This window comes from Limulus polyphemus, unplaced genomic scaffold (assembly GCF_000517525.1).
Source record: "Limulus polyphemus unplaced genomic scaffold, Limulus_polyphemus-2.1.2 Scaffold427, whole genome shotgun sequence".
NCBI lineage: Eukaryota > Metazoa > Arthropoda > Merostomata > Xiphosura > Limulidae > Limulus > Limulus polyphemus.
In genome coordinates, this window is record NW_013666037.1 from 333,077 (window position 1) to 357,856 (window position 24,780).

Genomic DNA, 24,780 nt, shown 5'->3' on the forward strand with positions numbered 1-24,780 from the left:
AATAATGCATAATTTCATTTGATAAACACGTTTAGATTGAATGGTAATTTATAATCAGTCACAAGAACGTCGAATCTGAATCACTTGAAAAAAACACGGGAGTGCTTAACTTTTTTCCAGGTGTATATATATGGTGCCTCAACTGAAGGCAAAATAAACAGGATGTGACTGGGACTACATGTTATGGTCGAGTACACACACCGTTTTTTTTCCGTCATTGTTAATTTGACGAGTAAAACAAGATACTCGTAAATTTGTTTATGCAAAGTACAAGTCTGCGAAAGCGGCGAGAAGATTTCGCCCTAGCACAACCAGTGGGGACTATATGAACCTTACTTGTTTTGGAATCACGTTTGTGGTGTCTGTAATTGTTTGTTACAGAGTCTCTAAACTACATTGTAAAAATGTAAACAAGATACTGCCTGTATATTGCCATTAATATCAGCAATTAATTATGTCGTTCCCGATATACGTGACATAGAAAACGAGTGGTTTCACGATTTTGTAGTCAATCTAAAATTACACCAAGCGTGGGTGGACTAAATTATACAATATGTGGACCCCCACCGATAGTGAACATTTTAGACTTAAGTCGGTTAATAATGGTCAAAAATTATGTTTCCGTTTTACTTAAGCATTTATATCATTTATAAATTATTCAATTACAATATTAGATATTGTAACAAAACAAATTGTTTAGTGGTTCGTCAGTCATTCTGAATGTTCATTCAAGTAAAGTAAATAGATAGTATTAATGCTATGTAATTTGGTGCTAAAATATATAAATAAATTTATATTAATAAAAATCGCAAACGTAATTCTAATGTGTAATAGCTTAAAACTGATAGTTCATGAACTTAATGTATAATAGTTTACACCGAAACAGATGTAACTACTGTAATATTTTCTAAACACCTTTGGGTCTCTTCGAAACACTCAATCTTTTATAACAAATATTCAATTTTTTTACTAAGTTAAATATATCTATCAATTTTGTATCACTGTAATCGTGATAGAATCCACGTGAGCTGTGTCAAATTGAACAGTCGAATGCTTAATATATGTTTTCTTTAAAAGTATATAGTTAGCAAGAGATGGAGCCACCATCAAATGGTACGGCATCCTTGGCGTGTCCTAATACATCTCAGAATGTTTGTTTGTTTTAAGTTATCGTGAATATGTAGTGTAATGGACTAGAACAAAACACCGCTACAACTAAGGTAAAACAAAAAATTATTAAACTTTAAAACCACAGAACTAAAAAAATAAAGCTTTTTAAACGATTGGAATACAAATTTTCTCTCTCACACGCCCACCAGTAGCACAGTGGTATGTCTGCAGACTTACAACGCTAGAATCCGGGTTTTGATACCCGTGGTGGGCAGAGCACAGATAGCCCATTGTGTAGTTTTGTGCTTAATTACAAACAAATAAACTCTCTCACACACAAAAACAACATTAGTTTCGTGCCTGGTCAAGACTTGATATAAACGTTAATAAACAGTAGGACAAAAATATCAATGTTATTAATTTCAAAAGAAGAAAAAACCTACTTCCGAAAAACCAATATTCAAAGAATAATCAGCAATAATTCGTTTTCACCATATCTTGTGAACTAACTCGTTTAAGATCAAGGAAGGATTTTTATTTAGTGGTTAGTCCACGAGGTTACATCTCATGTGACTGGCTAATGTACATAATCTTTCATATCTGTAACGTCACCGGTAGAGGAAGCTTTTGTCAGTTTTATGATATAAACATGCTCTCTCTAGAATTGAGGTAGCGCTATAATATAACTAAAAATTCATAGTTGGAATAAACTATAGAAGAAATAATAAAGGAACAGTAAACAAAATAAAAGTAGTTTTTCGCCATCTCACATTCCTTCACCCTAAGAAAAACGAAGTGATATAATTAAATCACTTAGTACAAAGTATCCCAATTTTCGTACATTACTTTTATCTTCCCTTTTATACTGACACTAGAAATCCTTTACAGTTTAAGTACATATACCTTACAAAGAAAAACAACAATTGATTTTCTGGAATATTCAGCTCGATCTTCACTAGCGTCTTGCTCTGGTTCTGCTTACCGAAAGTTTATTAACAATTCGAAGACCAGCTAAACTACGATAACCAACTCTGCGACGTAGCCATAGTGTCCTTTGAGTAGGTTGAGCAGAAGACATAAGTAGGTCATTAGCAGGATCCCTTGAAGAATGGACACAACAGCAGAAGTCTTGTTTTATAGGGTGAAGACTTCCAAGTATACTATACTTGACATTTCTGTTTTGCCGCAACTGCCTAGGACGATTATTATCTTCTCTGGTATCCAGAGAATTTTCACTAGAAAAATATATGTATCTTTTTATATTAGAAACATAAAATCATCCTATAATTCGACCTGGTCTAGTATCTTCTATTTTGTATCTCGGAACAAATTTTCCGTTAAAATATTTACAATAGAAGATAATGGCTATGTCCTTAATAATACTAAGTCACTCCTACTTTAAAATATCTGGGCGTCTCTTACGGTTATATGCTTGATGCTGTTGCTTATGAGCCTTTTCAATATTGGATCTTGCTTCCCGTATGGCGTTTTTCAATTCTGCTGTTCGCTCATTCACGGTTTGAGGTGCCGTTGGGTATTTCGTCAGTTGTCCCGAAAGAAGGAAAATCTCTCGTCTCAAACGTTGTTTGGCTAGCGTATAACCTGTATACTCGTGAATAGAAGTTTTATTTGCGAGAGAAAACTCGGGTAAATGCTTGTCCCACGTTCAATGATTTTTCTTAACGTATACAGATATCATTCTACTTATATTTCTATTTACTCTTTGAGTAATATTAGATTGAGGATGATATGGAGTTGTAAATATATATTTAACTTCCATAGCTTTACTAGTCTCGTATGTCAAATAGGACACAAACTGATGTCCATTATCAGATACAAGAGTCTTTGGAATACCATATCTACACAAGTATTCACTAATTAATGTTTTCACTATCACCTTAGTTGTTATTTGTTTGAGAGGATGCAATTCAACTCATTTACAAAAAATAACTACTCCTGGTAGTAGATTTAGGATAAAGTTCCACGAAATTTATTCACCAGGTTTCAATAGTCTAGTGCTTTGTATAAATCCTGCAAGCTATTTCTGGTCAAATTTGGTGGTTTGACATGGCTTGGTAGCACATAATTTTTAATGTCCTTATTCATACCAGGCCAATAACCACGTCTGAATACTTTATATATGGATTCTCGAACGCCTAGCCATAGGATGATGATGCACTTCTATTAACAATGCTAGTCTCAATGTTTTGGGAATGACTGCCCTGAATTCACCATTACTAGCAACCTATTTTTGTGTAATAAAAAATATTGTCATTCAAAGCATGGTGTTTGGATTTATTTCCAGTCTCTATACCTATATTAGAATTATCTGACAACTTTCCAGTTTTCAAGTACGAGTCAATATGATTATACTTGTTATCTTTAGTTTGTTCAGTACCATATTGGTTCTCTGTTCGTTTTCTGTGAAATATTTCAAATGTTAAGTCATGCATCTTTAATGACCAATGCATCAGTCTACCAGTTAACCTCTCAGGTGTTTGTAATAGTTTCAACGCAGCATGGTCAGTGATCACTGTAAATTCTTCTCCACCTAAGTATGTTTCAAACATTTTTACAGTCCAGACTACGGCTAGACATTTTAACTCTGTAGTAGTATAGGTTCGGTAAATTTCAGTGTTGTACTAGTATATGCTATGACATTCTTCAGACACAGAACTGCCCCAATCAAATATTTGAGGCATTTGTATGCAAAAAAATAGTGCTCACCTGTTTTTTTCGAAGTTGCAAGACAAAGGATTCCCATAAAGCCTTCTTTATTTTCTGGAATGCATTTTCACACTGGATAGTTCATTTCCACCTGTTATGCTTTTTTCGTAATTGTGTCAAAGTTTGAAATGAACGTATGTAAAGATGTGCTTAACTCTTTGGAGTTGGGAAGTCTTTAACAGCTTTCACTTTCTCATCATTTGTGTGTACTCCCTCAGAATTAAGTTTAAATCTTAAGTATATTATTTCTGGTTAGCAAAATTTGCTTTTAGAAATATTTATAGTAAGATTGGCTGTACAAAGCTTGTAGAGAACTAACTGAAGGTCTCTCAGGTGTTGTTCAAATGTGGGCGAAAACATTGTAATATCATCAATATAAGCCTTGGAATATTCATTTTCTCCTACTAAAGCCTTATCCATAAGTCTTTGGAAGGTAGCAGGTGCATTTTTCAGACCAAGAGGCTTCACATTAATTTGATACAGCCCATTCTCCATTATGAGTGTAATTTTATGTCGATCCTCCATTTTTACAAGTATTTGCCAATATCCACTTGACAAGTCTAACGTGATATTGGTCACACCTGACAAAGCATTCAAACTATCACTTATATGAGGCAATGGATAGTGGTCATATTCTAAGACTTGTTTTAATTTTCGGTAGTCCACACAGAATCTAAAATCATTAGTCTTCTTCTTGACAATAACCACTGTAGAAGCCCAAGAAGTGGAGGGCTCAAATAACCCATCACGGAGCACTTCATCCACTTGATCATGTAGCACTTCTAATTTAGTGGGCGAATAGTGATAAGGTTTACTAAACACTGGATTTTCACTAGTGATTACTGTATTATGTTCAAACAGATCTGTGAGGTCAGATTTATTGATAAAAAATATATATGCATATTTTAATACAAGTTGTTTTAACTGTTCGCTGTTTTTACTCTTTAAACAGATGGCACATTTAACTCAAGAACATTTGTGAAGAAGTTTAGGATAACTTCATTTTGATTAATAAAGTCTAATTCAACGAGAGAAAATACGGCCAAATTTTCAACAAAAACAAAACATTGGTCCACGATGCTATTTGTTACAAATAGTTTGGCTTTAAAGTATCCTAGCGGTCAACATTTAGTCATTCCATCAGTAAGACACATGCTACCTTTATTCTAGGTTTTTAATTTAAGTGTTGTGTCATTTCTCCTGACTTGTTACCATATATTTTCATTTATTATTGAATAATGTTACGTATTACAATTTTGAATGGTCTGAAATCGAGCTAAATGTATCCAATTTATGATATTTGCCAACAAGATTGATATACACAGTTTCTTTGTTTTATACAAATGTTTTAATATACAAACAATAATACAATTTACAATAACAGTTATTACAAACAATGATTTATATACAAAAGTTTTACAAACTTACAAGCAATATAAAGTCTTCTTTCTAGTCTGGAACTTCTTTGATATCTTATCGATGGTTCACGATGAGCAAGTTAATTTCGAGTTGATGTAGGTATAATACACTTAACAGGGAGCTAGCCCTGTAGTTCTCACTGATCACATGCCGATTATAGGTCAAGTTTCGTAAATGTACTATTGTCCGATGTGAATCCATTGAAGTTAAATGGTTTGTAACGTTCGAAATTTATAAATGTTCCTGGTTAAACATCTCAAGTTTTCCGATTAATAAACGTTTTAACAATCACACTTTTTAGCTTTCGAAGTTTATAGCACACCAACTATATCACACCAATAATAGACACTCTTGTTTTGTCGCGTCTCGTTGGTTATATTTATAGACGTGTGGAGAATTTCTCGAAAATTCAGATTACGTAACAATACTGACGCTAACACTAGCGTTTACGTACACACATATATCGTTGATTCTTACGTTCGGGAACCTTCTACCACTTTAGAGAATAGGCGGGAGTTTCGCAATAGATATTTATCAGTATCAGTTATATACATTACTAAATATAAAGTTAATTTAAATGAACATCGATATTAAAATAAATATAGAATAATAAATCAGTCACAGTAATCTGACCCAGTATCAATACGATCTACTAGTTTCACACCATTAGCCCCCAGTAGCACCCTTGATGGACAGAGCACAAATAACCATTGTGTAGCTTTGTGCTTAATTACAAACAAACAAAATCACAACATTAATTTTAATGTTAGGTGTGGCAAATCCGTTTTAGTTGTAGTTAAGTAATTGATGGAGGGTTATACTTTCAAGGGATTAAAAGCATCCTTTCATCCCTAATCTCGTGTCCTTCCTCTCGTTGTTCCCTGTTTGCATATGTTACTTTTATAGGACAATGCATAGATAAATGCCCTATTTGATTATGTCACGCAGGTCTACTATGGTGTTCAGTTGCGCTGATCACTTCTATATTAATAGTTTCTTGTTTAATCCTCCACCAATGCTTGTATTGTTTCGTAAATTTTAGCACATCAGCAATACATATAAAATGACTTCAGGGTTTCATAATTCATACGTTTTCCAAACAAAGATCTCAACTGACTCTTCTGTATTAGCGTGGTACTTCCTACTAAAAGCCTGGCATGGCTTGGTGGTTAGGGAACTCGACTCGCAATTTGCAGGTCTCGGATTCGAATCCTCGTTACCAAACATTCTCGCCTTTTCAACCGTGGGGGCATTATAATGTGACAGTCAATCCCTCTATTCGTTGTTAGAAGATTATCTTAAGGGTTGGCAGTGAGTGGTGTTGACTAGCTGCATTAACTATCGTCTATTACTGCTAAATTAGGGACAGCTAGCGCAGATAGCACTCAGCGGTGAGTTAATCGCACTTGATTATTTCATTCGTAAGTGCAAGGCCCCCAGTGGTACAGCGGTATGTCTGCAGACTTGCATTGCAAGAAGCCGGGTTTCGATACCAGTGTTTCGCAGATCACAGATAGCCCATTGTGTAGCTTTGGATTTAACTTCAACCAAACAAACAAAATAGTAAGTGCAGAAATAAAATCAATGAATTGGATTTAAACCTGAAGAGTAAATCTAAAAATATCTCTCACGACGAATAATTAGCTTTAACTAGTTTGCAAAAAGAGATACGACATTGTTATAAAGCCAGCAGACAAAGGTGGAGCCATGGTAGTTTGGCTCAAGGATTTATATATAACTGAAGCTTTGAGACAAACTAACAACAGTACTTTCTACACTCCTCTTCATGACAACCTAATTTCTAGCTTCAAGAACCTAGTAACATCTACAATTGAAGATACCATAGAAGCTGACGAATTACCCACTACAGCCAAGAATCTCATTGTAAATGAACTTAGAACTCCCACTTTCTGTCTTCTCCCTAGAATCCACTGGAAAGGAACACTACATCTTCACCATGGATATAAAAATCATTGTACACGTCTATCTCATACAATGAAGGTTTAATTGCACTAAAACATTTATTAGACCAAAGACCCATGCTGGACCCTCCAGCACACACACACTTCTACTTTTAGCCGAACTTGTACCCACACTTAGCACCTTTATTTTTAATGGTAACTACTACAAACAGATCTATGGGAACTAAAATGGGTCCCATCTTTACCAATCTCTTTGTTGGATACACCGAAAATATCTTGTTTAATCAATACAATGGATCAGTACCCATGATTTATCGTTGCTACACTGACGACATACTAGGGACTGCATCTATGCCTAAGTCAGAGTTACAAACTTTTCTATACTTTGTTTCCTCTTTCCACCCTTCTTTAGAATTACTTGGGAAATATCCTATACAACACTCCCCTTTCTCGACATTAACATATATATTACAAAAAACACATTCACACACATACCTACATTTGGAATCTTCCCACCCGTATAGTAACAGATAACGACTATAAATCTAAATCCAAAGACATAAAAACTTTATTTTCTAAAAGATACCACCCTGATATTCTCGTCCACGATGCAGCCACCAAAGCTAACTCACATACCCAGGAGCAAACACTCAATCCTACCAAGAAAGAACACACTAAACGTATTCCACTTGTGCTAACATACCATCAGACCAACAAGAAGATCAAATATATTATACTAAACAATTACCCAATACTTACTGAAGACCCTACCACTAAATCTCTTTTCAAGGACCCATCCATCATTTTTTACATACATGACAAAAACCTAAATGAAATTCTGGTGCAAATTCTGGTGTCACCTGCCTATATATAAACATCACCACACATATACGAGGAAAAAACACAACTTTCGACACAAGACAGTTTTTTTACATCTACAACTAAATGTATCCTTTACTGTATAATTTGCAAAAAATACAATAGTTTATACACTGGACAAACAGGCCGCCAACCTGGTGATCGAGCATAAGAACATTTAAACCATATTAAACTATGGACGGGATACGTCTATAGGCAAACATTTCACCATCAACATCTATACAGTTGAAGACTTTTCGATTCTCGGACTTATTAGTGCTTCGACAGACATTCACAAAAGAGAACGACCAGAAAGAAGACCAGTCTACAATCCGGGGACCCTACAACCATTTGGTTTAAATGAACGCTTTTCTTTCCTATAGATTTTCCTTTTTTGTTTAAATTCTAATTGCAATATTTATTTATTTTATTGTCTCATTGATTAATTACAAAAAGCTTAACGAGTTATAAACTTACAATTACCTTTGTTAACAACTGAAAAATATGACTGGGTGTTTGTTAGAAATTATTTCTCCATAAACCGTACCGTTTAAAACTATTCTCTTCATTTAAACCACATTTTGTTTATATATATGTATATAATTAAGACTCGAAACACCAATTTTTATCGTTGAAATCAACAAAATAAACCGAAACAAAGTTTGTTTTGAATAAAACCAGATAATATGAAATATAATTATTAATTATTTAAATATATATTCATTACAGTAGCATAGTGTAAGAGCAAAAATGTTCTTTCGACAAATTAAGGTAATCAATTTTTATGAAGTCCGTTTTCAAATTCACTGTTATATTCAAAGGAAAATGTGGGTAAATATTCTACACAATCTGTCAGTTACCTCTAATTGCTCAGAACATCATTTTGAAATTATTTATCATATCTGATTTGTAACACAAAATAGGTATAATGCATTATCAATATAGCGGGTGTTTTTATGATATGTGCAGAACTTTCAAGATTCGAATGTAATTCTTATATGAAATGTGGAAACTTGTTAATTTATCACACTAGAATTAATGTATTATGTTCAACGTTATATATAAAAGCATACTACGCAAAAAATTCGAATTAGCACTGAGTATTGTCAATTTTGAATATTGTTTTTTAGTGTCAAGCATGAAAGAAGATTGTTAGACAAGCCTAATCTCCCATTTTGCCTATCAGCAATCTCTTTATCTTTGTAGGTTGGTAAGTTAGAACACTCGGTTACCGTGTAGATATTAATAGACCAGGCTTGATTTATCTTGACAATTGCCATTGTAGTTGATTCTGAATAACACTGATGAATTATCGAGAACATAACTGGCGAATTTACAGATGAATAATTTTATTAACTGTTTTCAATCTATGTTTGTTCCAGTTGTAAGCATATCATTCTCTAGTCAACTAACTTACGTGTAATGGAGAAATGGTACAAAGTTTAAAATCTCATACAACGAATAATATATGTCATTTAAGGTTATTATACCTTTGATTGCACATACCAAAAATTGATATATTTTTCAAAGACAAACAAACTTAATATATAAAATCTAATTAAGCTTTTATATCTGCAAGAAATGACTCATGTATGTATATTCGAAGAAAAGAGGAAAACATTTAAAAAAAAAGGTATTCCTTTCAGAATTTTAGTAACAAAGTAACCTCAAGATACCATTGTTTGTAAAATACACTATTGTTAATTACACATTTACAACCAACGACCGCAGTTGATTTTACTGAAAATACTAACCGGATTACATTAGGTTCAAGTAAAGATTTTCACGAGTGCTTCAGTTAGTTGCTGGTTACTCAACACTAGACTGTGTACGACTCTGGTATATGAGGGTTAAAGAGTTTTACTTGTTTTTATTCTATATGTTTTGTGTGAAAAATATCCCTCAATACCTTCAGAAGAACAATATTTTGGTTGAACACTATTTCTATAAGTATTGTTTTATTAACACTTGTGTATAATGTTAACATAATAAATAACACATAATGTTAAAATAGATAGACAATTAAAAATATTTTTAATTCAAGTCAATCTATGACCACAAAAACTTAATTATACATGTTTCGACGTTTCAACGTCATCATCAGGAGTGAAATTGCAAGACATAAGTGTCATATTTATACCTATTTAACTAGGTCATGTAACATGTTCTGCATAATTCTTAGAGGAGATCCAACCACATTCTTACACAGTTAATTGACGGACCTTCGTCTCTATTTAATAATAAACGATATTTTTTAAACTTTATTATTTTCCAAGATTCGCCGATATTATTGGTTCTAATTTGTGGAACCACCCTTCTTCTTCTTCACAAATACAATATGTTATGCCCATAAACTAGTACTCAGTTCAATCGTTCCTTGTTCCTTCGTGACTTCTATCTCTTTGAAAGCCTCAGACTGTTTTGTAAATGGGAGACGTCTGGCGAGCTGACGTAGTAGGACTGCATCTCAAGTATCAGCCTTGTGAGACATTTTACTTGTTTTGCCTTAGTCATGAGGTCTACTGGAGAAAATGTCTTGATATTCCATGAGCAAGTTATGTAACTGCCGACACTGATTAATTTTAAGACCTCCATGGCTCCGATAATACAACTATTGTAAGTGAGGTGATAAGCTCTCTTTATTTAAGGGTTTCACATTGGACTTCCTACATCTTTCTCCAAAGGTTACTACTTCGGGTGTTCTTTGAATGTATTACATTCACATCTTGCAATATTCTGCCCAGACTTAACTCGAATTTTATAATTTGTTGTGTTCATGGCCCTAATTATGATGTCTTTATTCTTCAGATCCACATAATTAAACCATTAATCCATCAGGACATGCTGGAGTGTTTGGTTCTATTACAGCCTAGTCATAAGGGGTAACTTTATTTTTAACAGGCTGTGATATGAGTATTCCACATCTTAGTAGTACAATGAGTGCTCTCATTGTTGTAACGAGTCAACCTCCTGTGTAGTAATGACCATACAGTTGACAGGAATTTTCTGGTCATGTACTGCAAAGCTATTTGCAGCTAGCCTAACCTTGCATACATACTTCTGCATGAAGTCTTTACCAAATATGCACTCTTCCTCAAAGTCAATTACCCACACATCATGAGGTGTAGAAACATCTCCTAAAGGAAGGGTAACTTCTAACTTTAATTTTGCTGAAACATTAAGTCCACTTGCAGTTCACATTACTTTCTTTCTTTCTTTCCTATCTTCATACTTGGAAGCAGTTCCAAACTTTCATTACCAAATCTGGTCAAACTATTGTGACTGCAGAACCTGTGTCGATCAACTTACTGCAAGGCTTCCTATCAATAGACCCGTGAACTCATGGACTGGTTTCTTTAAAAAATGAACTTTTTCAATTGGGACAGATGGAATATTCTCAGCTGAACTTTGCTCTCATAAGTACAACTAATTCATATTTCATCATGTCTGGTTATTCCTTTGTTTTCTTCCTTTGGTCTGGTTGGGCCCGAAGATATCCTTGGAGTATTTTCTCCTTGATATCTTATCAATAGTTGTTAAGATATCCAAAATAAAATACTTCATGGATGTCTTGGCTACAATGGCCAGTTTTCCCACATTTATAACATTTCCGTCTTTCTAGTATAATTTTTTTAGGATTTCTTATTCACTACAAGCTTTAGTCTACAATCCATGGCAATATGCCCTTTAAAGTTACACTTGAAACACATAGTACCTTATTTATTTCAACCATTTTGTGTAATTAAATGTTTATCTAATCCTTTTACTTTTCTAAAATATCACCAGCAGCAGTTGATGATTGAGTATTGCTTAATCTGACAGTCTAATAACTTTGAAATGGTATCTTTAGTTTATTCACAACCTTAATGGATTATAATTCTATCGCCAACTGCAGAACTTTTTAAGGATGTACACTTGCTTTGCTTAAGCATAATTTTCACATCTTCTGTTATGGTGTCTATTACTTTGCCACATGCCAACAAAACTGTCGTAACTTTACAAGTAACTTTAACATGGTTAAAATAAATATACTTATTTGTACAAAGTAATTCGATAAGCGCGATAGCAAACACAAAATCTTCGTGTAATTAAACTGGCTGGTTCAAATCTCTATCTTGAAAACTATATTTCCTTGATTATCTTTCAACTTACTCTACTCTTGAAACAACTCTGCACACTTCACATCTTGCATTTATAATCTGGTTTCGAATATACGAGAAAACTTTATATCACATCCTTAGAACTTTCTTGGTGTTCTAGACTTACTAAAAATTCTTATATGAGCGTTATCAATAACTCGCAGTTCCCTCTGGCCACCGACATTAAAAATATAGTTTACAACGATATTCTAATTAATCTGTAAAAAGAAAGAAAGAAAAATAGGGAGAATTTCTTATACATTTTAAGCCAAATTAGGAAATTTGCACGAAATGTAAATGCCCTTGAATTTTGTCTGAAAGGATCAGTTACGTGCATGGACCTTCGAGGTTTATTAGAAGTATGTGATTTGTGTGCTGAAATTATAGAGAAATATAAGATAACAATATGCAGATTCTGAACAGGTTTTGTGCATAATTACGGTAATGCTATCTGTTGGTGATTTTTGAATTTCTCTAAGTATTCAGCAATTTAACACAGCTGTTTTTTGTAATTATCTATATATTAAACATCGCTTCAAAAAACAATTTTTAACAAATGTGCATATATTTTTTCTTTTGAGTATTGAATACAAAATAAGTAAACAAGAAAATACAGTCTCGCTTAACCCAACTTCTGTTAATTATTTATTTATTACATGTAATTTCTATGATTTCAAAGGATGAAATTCAAAATTACTGTACATACAAATAGTTTTTGAATATCATGATTAAAGAACTAATATCCAAGAGAGTAAAAACAATTATCATAGGTTCACATCTACTAAAACAAACATCCTAAAAAGATGAAATCGGTGAAATCTCATTTATTTCTACAAAGTGACTGGTACATGTATTTATCTAAAACTTTGTTTTATAGTAATCGAAGTGCAGGAGATATCCATTAGTTGCCTTTTATTGAACTTAATTCAAACCAAAGATTGCAAAAAACCATATGATGTTTTCAGGAACTGCTGTTATCCAGGATTTTTTTTTACTGTACACAGGTCAGTAAAAATCGTAAAATTCACTTTAAGATTCTAAATAGATTAACTCAGTACTGTAAAAAAAGAATCTTTTTAAATCTAACTGACTACTTTTTTTCAGTGATTTAATCTAAAACAAAACACTGTGTTAAAACAGGTTTGAGGAAATATATCAGTGTCGATGCTTACATGTAATAGAGTACAATTAATACAAAAAAACATCACATAACATTTACTCAAATACAACTTAAACCTAATATTAGATAGAACACGATTATTAACACTTTAGCTTACCCGTTTCCAGTCAATTTTATAAAACAAATCAATTAATTCCTAAAAGTGTACAGTTGCTAGAAAAAATACGTTGGACTTGATTCTAATTTGTTGAAAAATTGAATTCAATCATGAGCATTCTCCTCTATATTTCACATTTTTCACACACGAATTTTGAACACTATGAATACAGATATACAGTTTATGTAATGGAAATGACATGATCGAATGGTATTGTTCACTTTGATTTATATACTAAAATATGATAAACATATACAATACAGTTGAGCAATTATATGAAACCAGGCAGTAATCCGCATAATAAAAGTGGATGAAACGAAAGAAGATTACCATCTTAATCATCAGTAAAAAAATTATAAAATATGACTGAAAAATGCAAAATAGACTGCACTCTACACCTTTAAACTGAAAGATATCAAACGAGACCAAATTTAACACTTTTAGACTGAAAAAACAATGAAACTACATAGGGTTCTAACTTGTGCATAAGAAAGAATGATACCTGATTGACTTCCATATCAGTAAATTTAAATATATGAAACACGCCTCATAGAGAACATGTGAATCCTGACCTTTCCCCACATTACGTCAAGATAAAGTGAAGCACTGAATACTTCCAAATAAACTGGCTGGATGTTACGTAGTCATATTAGCTTTTACATCATTACGACTAGAAATATGAAACCAGACTGACCCCTAAGTCACTAAACTTAAAAATATAACACCAGAATCTATTCTGCATTATCATCATGACAAGTACTAAACCCGTTTTTACTCCTTCTAATTACATGCGGAACCTACCTTGAGTTATTGTCATAATAAAGACGGAAAAATATCAAATCGACTGATTTTTTATTGTTCAGATTAGTCAAAACTAGTCTCACATCGTTTTTCACTACTGATTAAGTCGTAGTACAATATTAACTGACAATACTGTTTCATTTATCATTTATTTAGACGCTAGTGAAGTTTAGCACCGACCCAACATAGGCATCCTCCTTCCAAATACGAAGTATCGTTCTTGATATTTGTCAGTATGCGGTCTGGATTAGCGTTGCGCCGTTTCTAATTTCTAACCACCGACCACAGGTAAGCAATCGGCCCACAGAAAACCACTTATACTTTATTATCATTAACTATTGTGAATCTTTTTTAAATATTTATTCCTATTTTTAACCCAATTTAAACAATGTAAATAAGATGATTTTATTATTATTACTTCTACTATTAACAAGTTTTTAAATTACAGTTTTAATTTCCTTTCTTTGAATATACAAAAATGGTCTAAATATATCATTAGACATGTAGCAAGCATTTAAGGTTGTAAGTTTGTTTGTAATTAAACACAAAGCTACGCAATGGGTTATCTGTGTTCTGCCTACCACGGATATTGAAACCCGATTTCTAGCGTTATAAGTCCGCAGACATGCCGCTGTGCCACTGGAGGGTTAATGTTATAAGAAAACATCTGCAAAGTTTAGCCTATAAAATGTTGTTGAAGAACAGACGAGAAATAAAATAACTAGTTGGTGCTTTCTATAAGAGAAAGTGATATCTCTATATAATTAGTAACAAGCATAAAATTGAACAGTACCGTCAGTGTACACGTTACATTTACAAGATTTATACACATTCAGTATTCAAAATAAGCCATTATGAAGTTCCTTTAAACATCGTGTAACTGCAAAAATTTTCATACAATATAAAATAATCAGAAGAACGTAATGATCTAAAATTGTTTCATAACGAAAATGTCCACGAACTTTTGTGTTTTAGTGTGTACGCTTTATCAATACCTAAAGCATACAAATGGCAGTTAATGTGACGGAAATAAAAGTATACATATGAGAAAAAAAAATACACACACATAAAAAAGTTAAGGAACACTTCTAATTTAATAAAAAGGAAAAAGAGCGTTGTTTGTTCTAGACTCTAGAACGAAGTCCTATTGAGCTATCAGCTATATCCACCGCGAAGAATCAAACTCCGGATTTTAGCGTTGTAAATTCGTAAACTTACCACCCTCCCATCGAGGGACAAAACAAAAGAGTGGAAACGAGAGATTTTGGTTTAATGACGTTCGAAATGATACTGCATATTACTCTGGCGAAATGATCCTTGTAGCAGTATCCCATACATTCATGAAAGTAGGAAATTTTCAATTCGTGTCATTCGACCTTCTGACCGTCTAAGCTACATCTTTGTACAATGGAACCAATTTAATAGTCTTCGCAATAAACATGGGCAGTGAATTACATTCAGAAGACAGTCTAATGTAGAGAGAAGCTGGAAGACTCCAGGCAGAACAAAGGCAGATACAAGTTGTGTCTTGGCTTGGAGTGTCACCTAATGTGTTAAATCGAATATGGAGACGGTTTTTAGACACGGGAACTGTTTATGCTAGTCCTAAAACAGGTCGTTTTCAGTAAAACAGTGACATATGATCGCTACATATCCCTACTGGCCAGAAGAAATAGGGAATAAAAAACACGTTTATTTTCTAAGAGCCATACCTGGCCTCTAATGTGTGGATATCTAGCCAAACTGTTAGGAACCGACATCTCAAGATCGGATTCTATTCTCGAATACCTATAATTTTTGATTCATTAAGCCATTATCATCGCGCAGAGAGGAGAAAATGGTGTCAGGAACACCTTTATTGGGACAATTGTAGAAGACCAATTTTTGATCACCAGATGAATCAAGGTTAAGTTTGGAGAGTGTATCCCGACGTGCTAGGATCTGGAGAAGATGAAATGAACGATTTTTGAATTGCTGCACTTGCAAATGGAAAACCTTTGGAGATGGTGAAATATTAGTCTGGGTTGCCAGCTGTATCGATAGTCTCACAGATCTCTATGTCTTGTAGAGTGGCCCTATGAATGCTCTGAGATATAGGGTCGGCATCTTTGAGCATTATTTACGCCAAAATGCTGTTGCTATTGGCGATTCTATCATCCTTATGAACGCTAATGCAAGACCATATAGAGCTAGGATTGTGGATGAATATTTTCAGTATAATGGAATCGAAATATTAGAATGGCTGGCGTTTCCTCCAGAACTAAACAAATCGAACACGTTTGAGATGCCCTGGAGAGACGTGTAGCTAAACGAAATCACCCACTTCCCAGCTGATAGTAGCTGTGCATGAATAGCGGCCTTTAATTCCACAGGACTTGACCAATTGCCTCATTGTAAGCATGAATAATCCTCGTAGTGCATGCTTACCAGCTCACTGTGGTCACATTCCCTATTAATGGAATTACATATTGCTGTACCACTTCATACCCTCCTAAACATTGTTTATTCTCGTACCATTTTTCCAACTTGATTCAACTTCACATTTTTGTGCATGTGCATTGTTCATAATTCTTGATACATGTAAATTGTATATCTTCGTTTCTAATCTACCAGGTGTTTTAAGACTATGGTGTTCCTTAACTTTATTTGATGTGTGTATATAGGAAGCTTAATCAATTCATAATTTACATTTTTAGTTTTAAGCCTGAAACCTCATTTCTAGTTTGCAGAAGTCAACGAGTTGTATCTCTTTTAAATTCGAAAGATTAAAATTTTCATAAAAAAGCTGAAGCAATTTAAATTTTTCAAAATCTGAATAAATGAAAACAGAGGAAAGACGATTATTTTTTTTTCAAAACGTCTTAATTGAACACTGACAAAATTAGGGGGAGTTCTCTATGATTTATAGCATTTAATTTAATAAGTTATGTTTAATGTAAAAGCTCATGTCACTGTAAGTGATATACAGTTATTTTACCTTTAAACAAGAAATAGGAATAGTATATCTACTAAAGCGAATCTTAACAAAAGCGTTAATAGACATACGGATACTCCAAGACCTTAGGCCTATAGTTGGAAAGATAGTCTGAATACTTTTGTTTCGATTAATACAACAACAACAACAAAAAGAGATGATGTTAATTCTTGTAGTTGCTCAATGAGTATTTCTTAAAAGAAACTCATGAAAAGGAATCTGACCTTGAAATGATTTCATACAATTCTAAATTAAACATGGCGATTTTAATAAATGAAATTGCTTCAAAATTGCACAAAATGCAGAGAAAAATTAAAAAGTTTCACCATTAAGGTTATATAGTTGGCCTAAAGCGTATAAATATCATTGTCACTAAAACTCACTGTGAAAAGTTGCGAAATTACTGATAAAATCATAAGTAACGGTACATAAATTATAATCCCTTCGTTTTTTTGTTTTTGTTTTTTTACAAATATACAGTAACACAGCACTTTATGATGATTAAGCCATATAATTACGAATTCGTGCAATACTTGAATGTAATGGGCTCCACTTGAATCCTGGTAGTAAATAGCGTAACCTGCTGGAAGGTCCTTTCATAATGTTAAAACAGTTACTAACTCTATTTTGTATCCTTCGTTTTTATACCATCGCAGTCAGCCTTTCTCCTGCACAGTAAGTTAAGGTGTGTATTGAGATATCGAGATACGGTTTTTTTCCGATGTATCTGAAATCGGTAGAAAATTATTCTAATTAAATATGAACATTTGTATATTATAAACTTATGAGTTAATGATGCAGTAGAGAAAATTAATATAAAAAATCATTAGAACATTGATTATAACAGCGTAATTAAAAATTATGCCAATTAATAAACACACATAAAAAATAAATATTCTCTCTATTGAAAAAAGTAAACTGAATCAACCACAGATGATAAAAGACAGTATCAGGAAACTAATAGTCCTATATATGAACATTTATAATGTTAGTAAATTAATTTCAAACGAGCTTAATTTCAAAATCCGCAGATTTGATAAACTTTACTAGTTCATTGAGTTGAGAAAAACAAGAAGCAGTCAGAGAAACTCGTACTTTCAGCTATGTATTGTTACGGTTACAGTTTTGAATATGTAGAAGTAGGGATCTAACTAAGCACAAAGCTACACAATGGGCTATCTGTGCTCTTCCCACCGCGGGTATCGAAACCCGGATTCTAGCGTTGTAAGTCCGCTGTGCCACGGGGGGGGGGGCGTGATGCTACGTATCTGATTGTTAGCATTACCTATACGACCACGAAAACATCGCGTTTGTTCGATTACTACTATCGACCAATTCCCTAAACGGGAGCATTCGACGAATACTTGTTTCTAATAAAGGTCAGTTATTATTCAGATTCTCTATTAGAGAAAATATTGGTGGTGATTCCTCTTTTTATAGGAAGTGGTTTTTTTCATACAGTAAAACAGGTTGAAGTCGCTGTCTTCTTTTTATAAAACTCTAATTTTCCTGTTTAGTGTTGAAGAAGCTGATTTTGATTAATGTTTCCTTTAAAATCTATCTTGGGTGCTTTTCTGTAGGTTTTAATGCAATTTCCTGTTTCCGTGTGCAATAAATTATACTCGTAGGCTATAAAAATAGCAAAAGTCAATGTAACAAAGCTTTTCGAATCTCCCACAAAAACACATGATTTTAAGCTAAAAACCCGTGGTAAAAAGATTCTGTTTTAGGTATCCAGATACGGAAAATATTATTTTTTACAAGACGAAGACATCTGATTTCTACTCATCTTTAAAAAATGATGAATATTTTAGTTGCTACGTGTTTTAAAAATCCACGTTGTTCTCTGTTAAACTTTTAATTTTCAGCAGATACATAAGGAAGTACATTATGCTAACATAATTATAAGCTGGCAGACAGAAGACAGACCAATGTTCTGTTGAAACATGTAGTATGTTCCCCCAGAAATAAATCACTTTATTATGTTTATAAATAGTTGTTTGCCAACTTATTATTTCAGCGGAAACACACGATTTTATTTATATAGCATTAACTCAGCAACTACATTCCTTTTTGTGATATTCAAACATAATTGCGCAGTTTCACGTTATGTGCTGAACGTTTGATTATGACGATCTGAAATGCATATTTATTCTATTCTTACAAAAAATATAGTAATCTTGTCCAGAGATAAAAAAGTAAAGTTTTTTCAACCAGGATTTTATCTGTTTTAAGAATTATAACTCAAAATTTCTGTTTAACAATTACCCAAATATTAAGTTACTTGTTACTTACACAAAACTTTATTCTCTTTACTCATGTGTCCTCATGACAGGAAGTGTATGTTGAATTTGGACATTTTGAGCACTTCATCACTTAATATAGCAGCAATGTTTTATCAAGACAGCTTTTAGTATGCTTAAAGTTAATCCCTTGCAATAACAGTAATCCTTGTTTTTAAAAGATACATCACTTTACCATGTATTTCAGGTTAATACTTTCTAGACTGTATCTAAACTATGTTTGTTTGGCGTTGACAATCTTCGAATTTGATGACCTACCTAAACAAGACTGGCCGATTTTGGTCTCCAAAATAACCCCTGTTCGACAGGAATCAACCATCATCTGGCACCAACTGACATATGTCTGATTATTAGTAGCACAAACAGGACTTAACTTCATTCGTGGACAGATCGGTGGACAAAGAACACATGCGGGAAGGTCAGTTTTTAAGTCAATTAAACACGTTTTTCCCTGGCGACATCGAATTGAGTCACAAGTGGCATTTGCTGTAATAGAAAGCATGAATATATATGTATTACCGTAATATAAAGAGTCAAGCTTTTAAAACGTGTAACCACAATCTTAACAAATCTTAAAAACAGCAACAAGAATTGTATATTGAACACAGTCGCTGGATGGCGATTTAAACTACTTCTTCTCTAAATAGAAAACACCATGCTGGTCACTTGTTTTCTCAAAACTTTATAGAAAACTTTCGAATAAAAATAATAAACTATTCATCAGTTTAAATAACAGCGTATATACTATTGGACATTTTATCAAAAACAAAAGCCCGTTGACTGAGCAGTACTTTTAAGGAAAAAGCTTTTAACATTGATATAAGTATTATGTATTTAGAAGATTTATCCCCACCATTACTACAAAAATAGGAGTGTGCTAAAATATAGCTAATGATTATATTTTACATTATTACTGTTATATACATCCGGGACTTTATTGAAGTAGCAAAGAGGACCAAGTGCGTGTTACAAATTTCTTGAAAAAGGGGTGCTTGTTATGGATCAGACTCGGGTGTAAGATATCGTAGAAATCTCTAAGAAAGGAGTGGTAAATCATCACCTTTAATTGAAAACTTTCACCACTGAAAAATTCATAATGCATATAAAATATTATCTAAAATTAAGAAGAGTTTCATTGTATGGTAGGTTTTTGTAAAGCGCAATCATATTGAAGTTAGTGTTATTTCAAAATTCTCTTTTGTTCTTTGATTAGATATATCATAAATATTAAATAATTTCAATGTTAGAAATACTGTTTGTAAATGATAATAAATGTATTAAACCAATGCATGTAAATATGAACTAAACGTCCTGCTATCCACAAAGTATAAATATATATATACTTAATTCTTTACACAGGGGCATATAAAACCCTACAAGTATTCAGATATGGAGTACACAAAAGTCAAGAAATCTTGAGAAAGGGACATTAGAAAATAAGTAACTCCCTACATATGGGGTCATTTTTAAAAACGTGGAACAAGCATATGGAGGGAATTGCCCGAGTATATATATATTTAGATATAGATGGGTACTCATTGTCATACGTTGTTTATGAGCTTGCGAAATTCTGAATATATTCAATAAATTCAAGCAACGTGGCAGAAAAACTGCAATGACAAAACCTGCCAGTTTGAAGTTGATAAATTTCAGTTATCAAATTTTTGATAATCTGGCAGTTATGGCGTTCGATTTGTGGGTTCAAAGCTCGTAACTGAACATGCTCACTCTTTCAGCCATGGATGCGTTATAATGGACGGTTAATCCTATTTTTCGTTGGTAAAGAGTAGATCAAGCGTTGGCGGTGCGTGGTGTTTACTAGTTGTTTCCCTTTAGTTTATCACTTCTAAATTAGGGGCAGCTAGCGCAGATAGCTCTCGAGTTGCTTTACGCAAAATTTCACAAACTTTTGGCTCACCTCGTATGTTTATAATTATTGTACTATTGTACGTTGATTTTCAAACTCAGTCCTAGCCAGACAGTACAAATGACTAATCAGTTTGAACATTACGACACTTACGTTGCCATTATAACTATATTTTGAATTAATTAAACTGGAACACTATTTTAGATTTCATAGGGAGTAATTTTTATTGGAGGTACAGGGTAGTTAGGCCCATTGACGGCCTGTTTTCTTGTTTGTTTGTTTGTTTATTAGACTAGAATGAAAAGATCGGTCAATTTTGGGAGGAATTGTTCTGATCATTTCTTATATTATTTCATAACCATTCAAAAGGTGCAAACTATACATAATATACATATATTTATCTTCCCAAAATAAACAAATATTAAGTACAGGGAAAGGGGTTACTAATCCTGCCCTCCCTAAATTGACACCCCTGTTAACAAAGTCAACGCCCTTGAGATTACAGGATGTACAAATCCTTCCAGCTTTCAACACTTTTGCTGTTCAGTTTAAGCATACAGTGTCATTAAATGATTTAATTTAGTAAAACTAAATCGGCGGTAGACCTTGATATGAAAATGTAACAACATTTAGAAGCACAAGCTAAACTAAATCATTACCAAGCATATGACCTTTCTGCTTGATGTGCTACTTCAGACGTGATATGACAATATTGGCTCTTTATATAATAGATTTAAATTTAATGTTTACCATTTAAACTTATTAGCTATAGTTAATAATTCGAACTCAAGCGAACACTGATATCCTTCTGAAATATGCCTATTAGCAAATATGATTGATATTTAGTTATTTTAATGAATTTACTGTGTCATTATCCTTACGTTGACAGTCTATAGTATACTTTGTGCAAAGAGTCAGCAGTGCTAAAAAGGGTAAACAATTTTTCTATGTTTACCTGTTACTAAAGCCGAAAACAAGGAACTCAAAATAGCTCTCTCATCTTGGCTGAGACTCTTGACATTTAAAATATGAAAGGACTGTAAGGCTAAATTCCAAAGAGTATATATGGAATGCAACACACTCTTTTTGGTTACAATTATTCATTACAAAAGAAACGCTGCTATCTGGTTGGCGCCAAACTCACACTGCCATTCGGAATGTCGCTTTTAATATATCGGTGCTGTGTACACAATTTCGATCAAGCATGTATGCACTAAAAACGTCTTGACACTCGTTACTGTATCTTAAGAAGAAGAAATATTGAACTTGTTTTCTTCATTGATTTGTGATTATAGGTATAGATGAAAAGAAATCGTTTCCAAATTTCTATTCACAAACAATAATTATTCAATAGATACGTTTATTTAATTCATAATAAAAGCGCATAATCAGTCCTAGCAGTAAATATCTACCTTACTTCTCCAGCAAAATAATCATCAAAATCTATATTTCCATAGCGTTAAAATCAGTATTCTTCATTCTACGTAAATGTTACATTTATTGTAAGGACTTAGTTCAGTTAAATTGTATATTGAGCCTCTTTTAGTTCTAAAACGACACTTTCGTTTTAAACTTTACAGAAAGTATATATATATATGGTTTGTTTCATAAAATAATATTTTGGAAAAGATCAACATTGAATTAGTAAATATCATTATTTCGTAACAAAAAGTCACAGAAAAAGTTATAGGTAAATGCAGAGATAATATGTATAGTTTAATTTTTAGTATCAAATTATAAAAGAAAATGAGATCGCGTACAATAATTAAAGATAAGATTTTTTTTTATGAAGAGCTCAACCAATAACAAGGAAATATGTTATACAAAAATGAAAAAATAATCCTAATCAGTGCTTATTTCTAGAAAAAAGCTTCAGATTCATGTTAAAGAGTGATTAGGGAATTATACTTTTGAGAGATAACAAAATAAACGTTATCGATGTTATTATTTTTGATGGGAGTGGAGTGGAGTAATGTCGTTGACTATGTCAATCAAATATCAATTCGCAAAGCAACCGAAGCAGTCTTAAAATGAATTATAATGTTTCCGACTTTAGAATAAAAAATCCAAAATAGGTTCCCCATCCGGCAAAAACTAAGCATTGCATCCTTTTATACTTTAGTAAACAATTCTGAAGTTCATTGCATTCCTGTTTCTTACTATTCTAGTCTGAATTCAATGACAAAACTAGTAAAGAACCGAATAACTGACACACTAATAAATCGTAGAAATGAGAGAAGAAATGCTAGTAACTTAGCATTTCGTTTGTTTTAGCACTAATATTTTTTGAAATTTAAAAGAAGAAAAATGAACTTGTCATTATTGTCGTAAATCGGTTTCATTTTTATCATGAACCACTATCGTGGTTCATAATAGGGATCGCAAGAAATTGCACAAAATTCCAATAGAAAAAAAGTACCTTAAACAGTAAAGATTGAGTTCAGACAACACTTTAAAACCTTTACTATTGACTGTTAAGGTTGTACACATATAAAAATGCACAAAAAAGCACGCATGCTAGAATTATAAGGAAAAGAAAATCAACTCAAAACGGCTTGGTAAATTGCATCCAAACCTTTTGTAGAATACTAAATAAGGTAGTACAAAGGTCGTGGTGGTATTGAAAAGTCGATTTGTTTCTTCTTTACTTTATATAAACTAAAGAACATCATAATTCTAGTGTAAACGATGTTATCATTACCCCTTGAAGTTAGTTTTTTACAAATATCTGGTGTTCCTTTAAAAAGCTTAAGTACAAGGTGAAACAGGAATTACCATCCACTAATAGATGAACATTAGATGACTGTTGGCTGTAGATACTCAGTACTTTGTACACTATACAATCGATGTCTTTGAGTAAATAATGTCTACAGTATCTCCATCCTTGTTTCCTTACTTATTTATCTTGTTGAATATAAAATACATGAGATCTATTTTCAGTTTTCTGTATTTCAGCAAAATGTTCCACACTGAGTGGTCACAAATAAATAGACACCTAATTTTTCGTCATTTAACTGATTTATGCTAACTAATTTGTGTTCACATAGCACTATATAAATGAAAATGGTCCGCACACTAATTATCTTGGGCTACAACATGCCTAGAACTCAAGGTTCTCTCGAATTGTCAGATTTTGTTAGAGAAAGGATAGTTGGTCAAGCAGATAGTGGAATAAGTCAGCGGCAAATTTCGCAGAATTTGAGAATCCCGGATTCGACAGTCAACAGTATCATCGTGCAGTCCAGGAAACACGGCAAGGAAACAAATGAGCAGCGTCTGGCTCGTCCTGGTCCATCGGAGAGGACAAAAAGGCTTGTCAAGAGGAGCATCGAAATGGATCCCAGATTAACGACTGCAGAAGTGGCCAAAGTTGGTGGGATGAG

At 33.0% G+C, this 24,780-nt stretch overlaps 1 protein-coding gene across 1 annotated transcript in view; it reads right to left on the minus strand.

Annotated features, from left to right (window-relative positions):
- Window positions 1-12,979: 12,979 nt before the first annotated feature.
- Window positions 12,980-24,780, minus strand: part of LOC106458192 (follistatin-like) — a 71,826-nt gene continuing 60,025 nt past the window's right edge. The window contains exons 5-6 of the mRNA XM_022384335.1: window positions 19,789-20,016; window positions 12,980-17,954 (exon numbers count right to left, since the gene is read on the minus strand). Coding sequence (XP_022240043.1) covers window positions 17,908-17,954; window positions 19,789-20,016 — 275 coding nt within the window. The 3' untranslated portion in view covers window positions 12,980-17,907. The remainder of the gene's footprint in view (window positions 17,955-19,788; window positions 20,017-24,780) is intronic.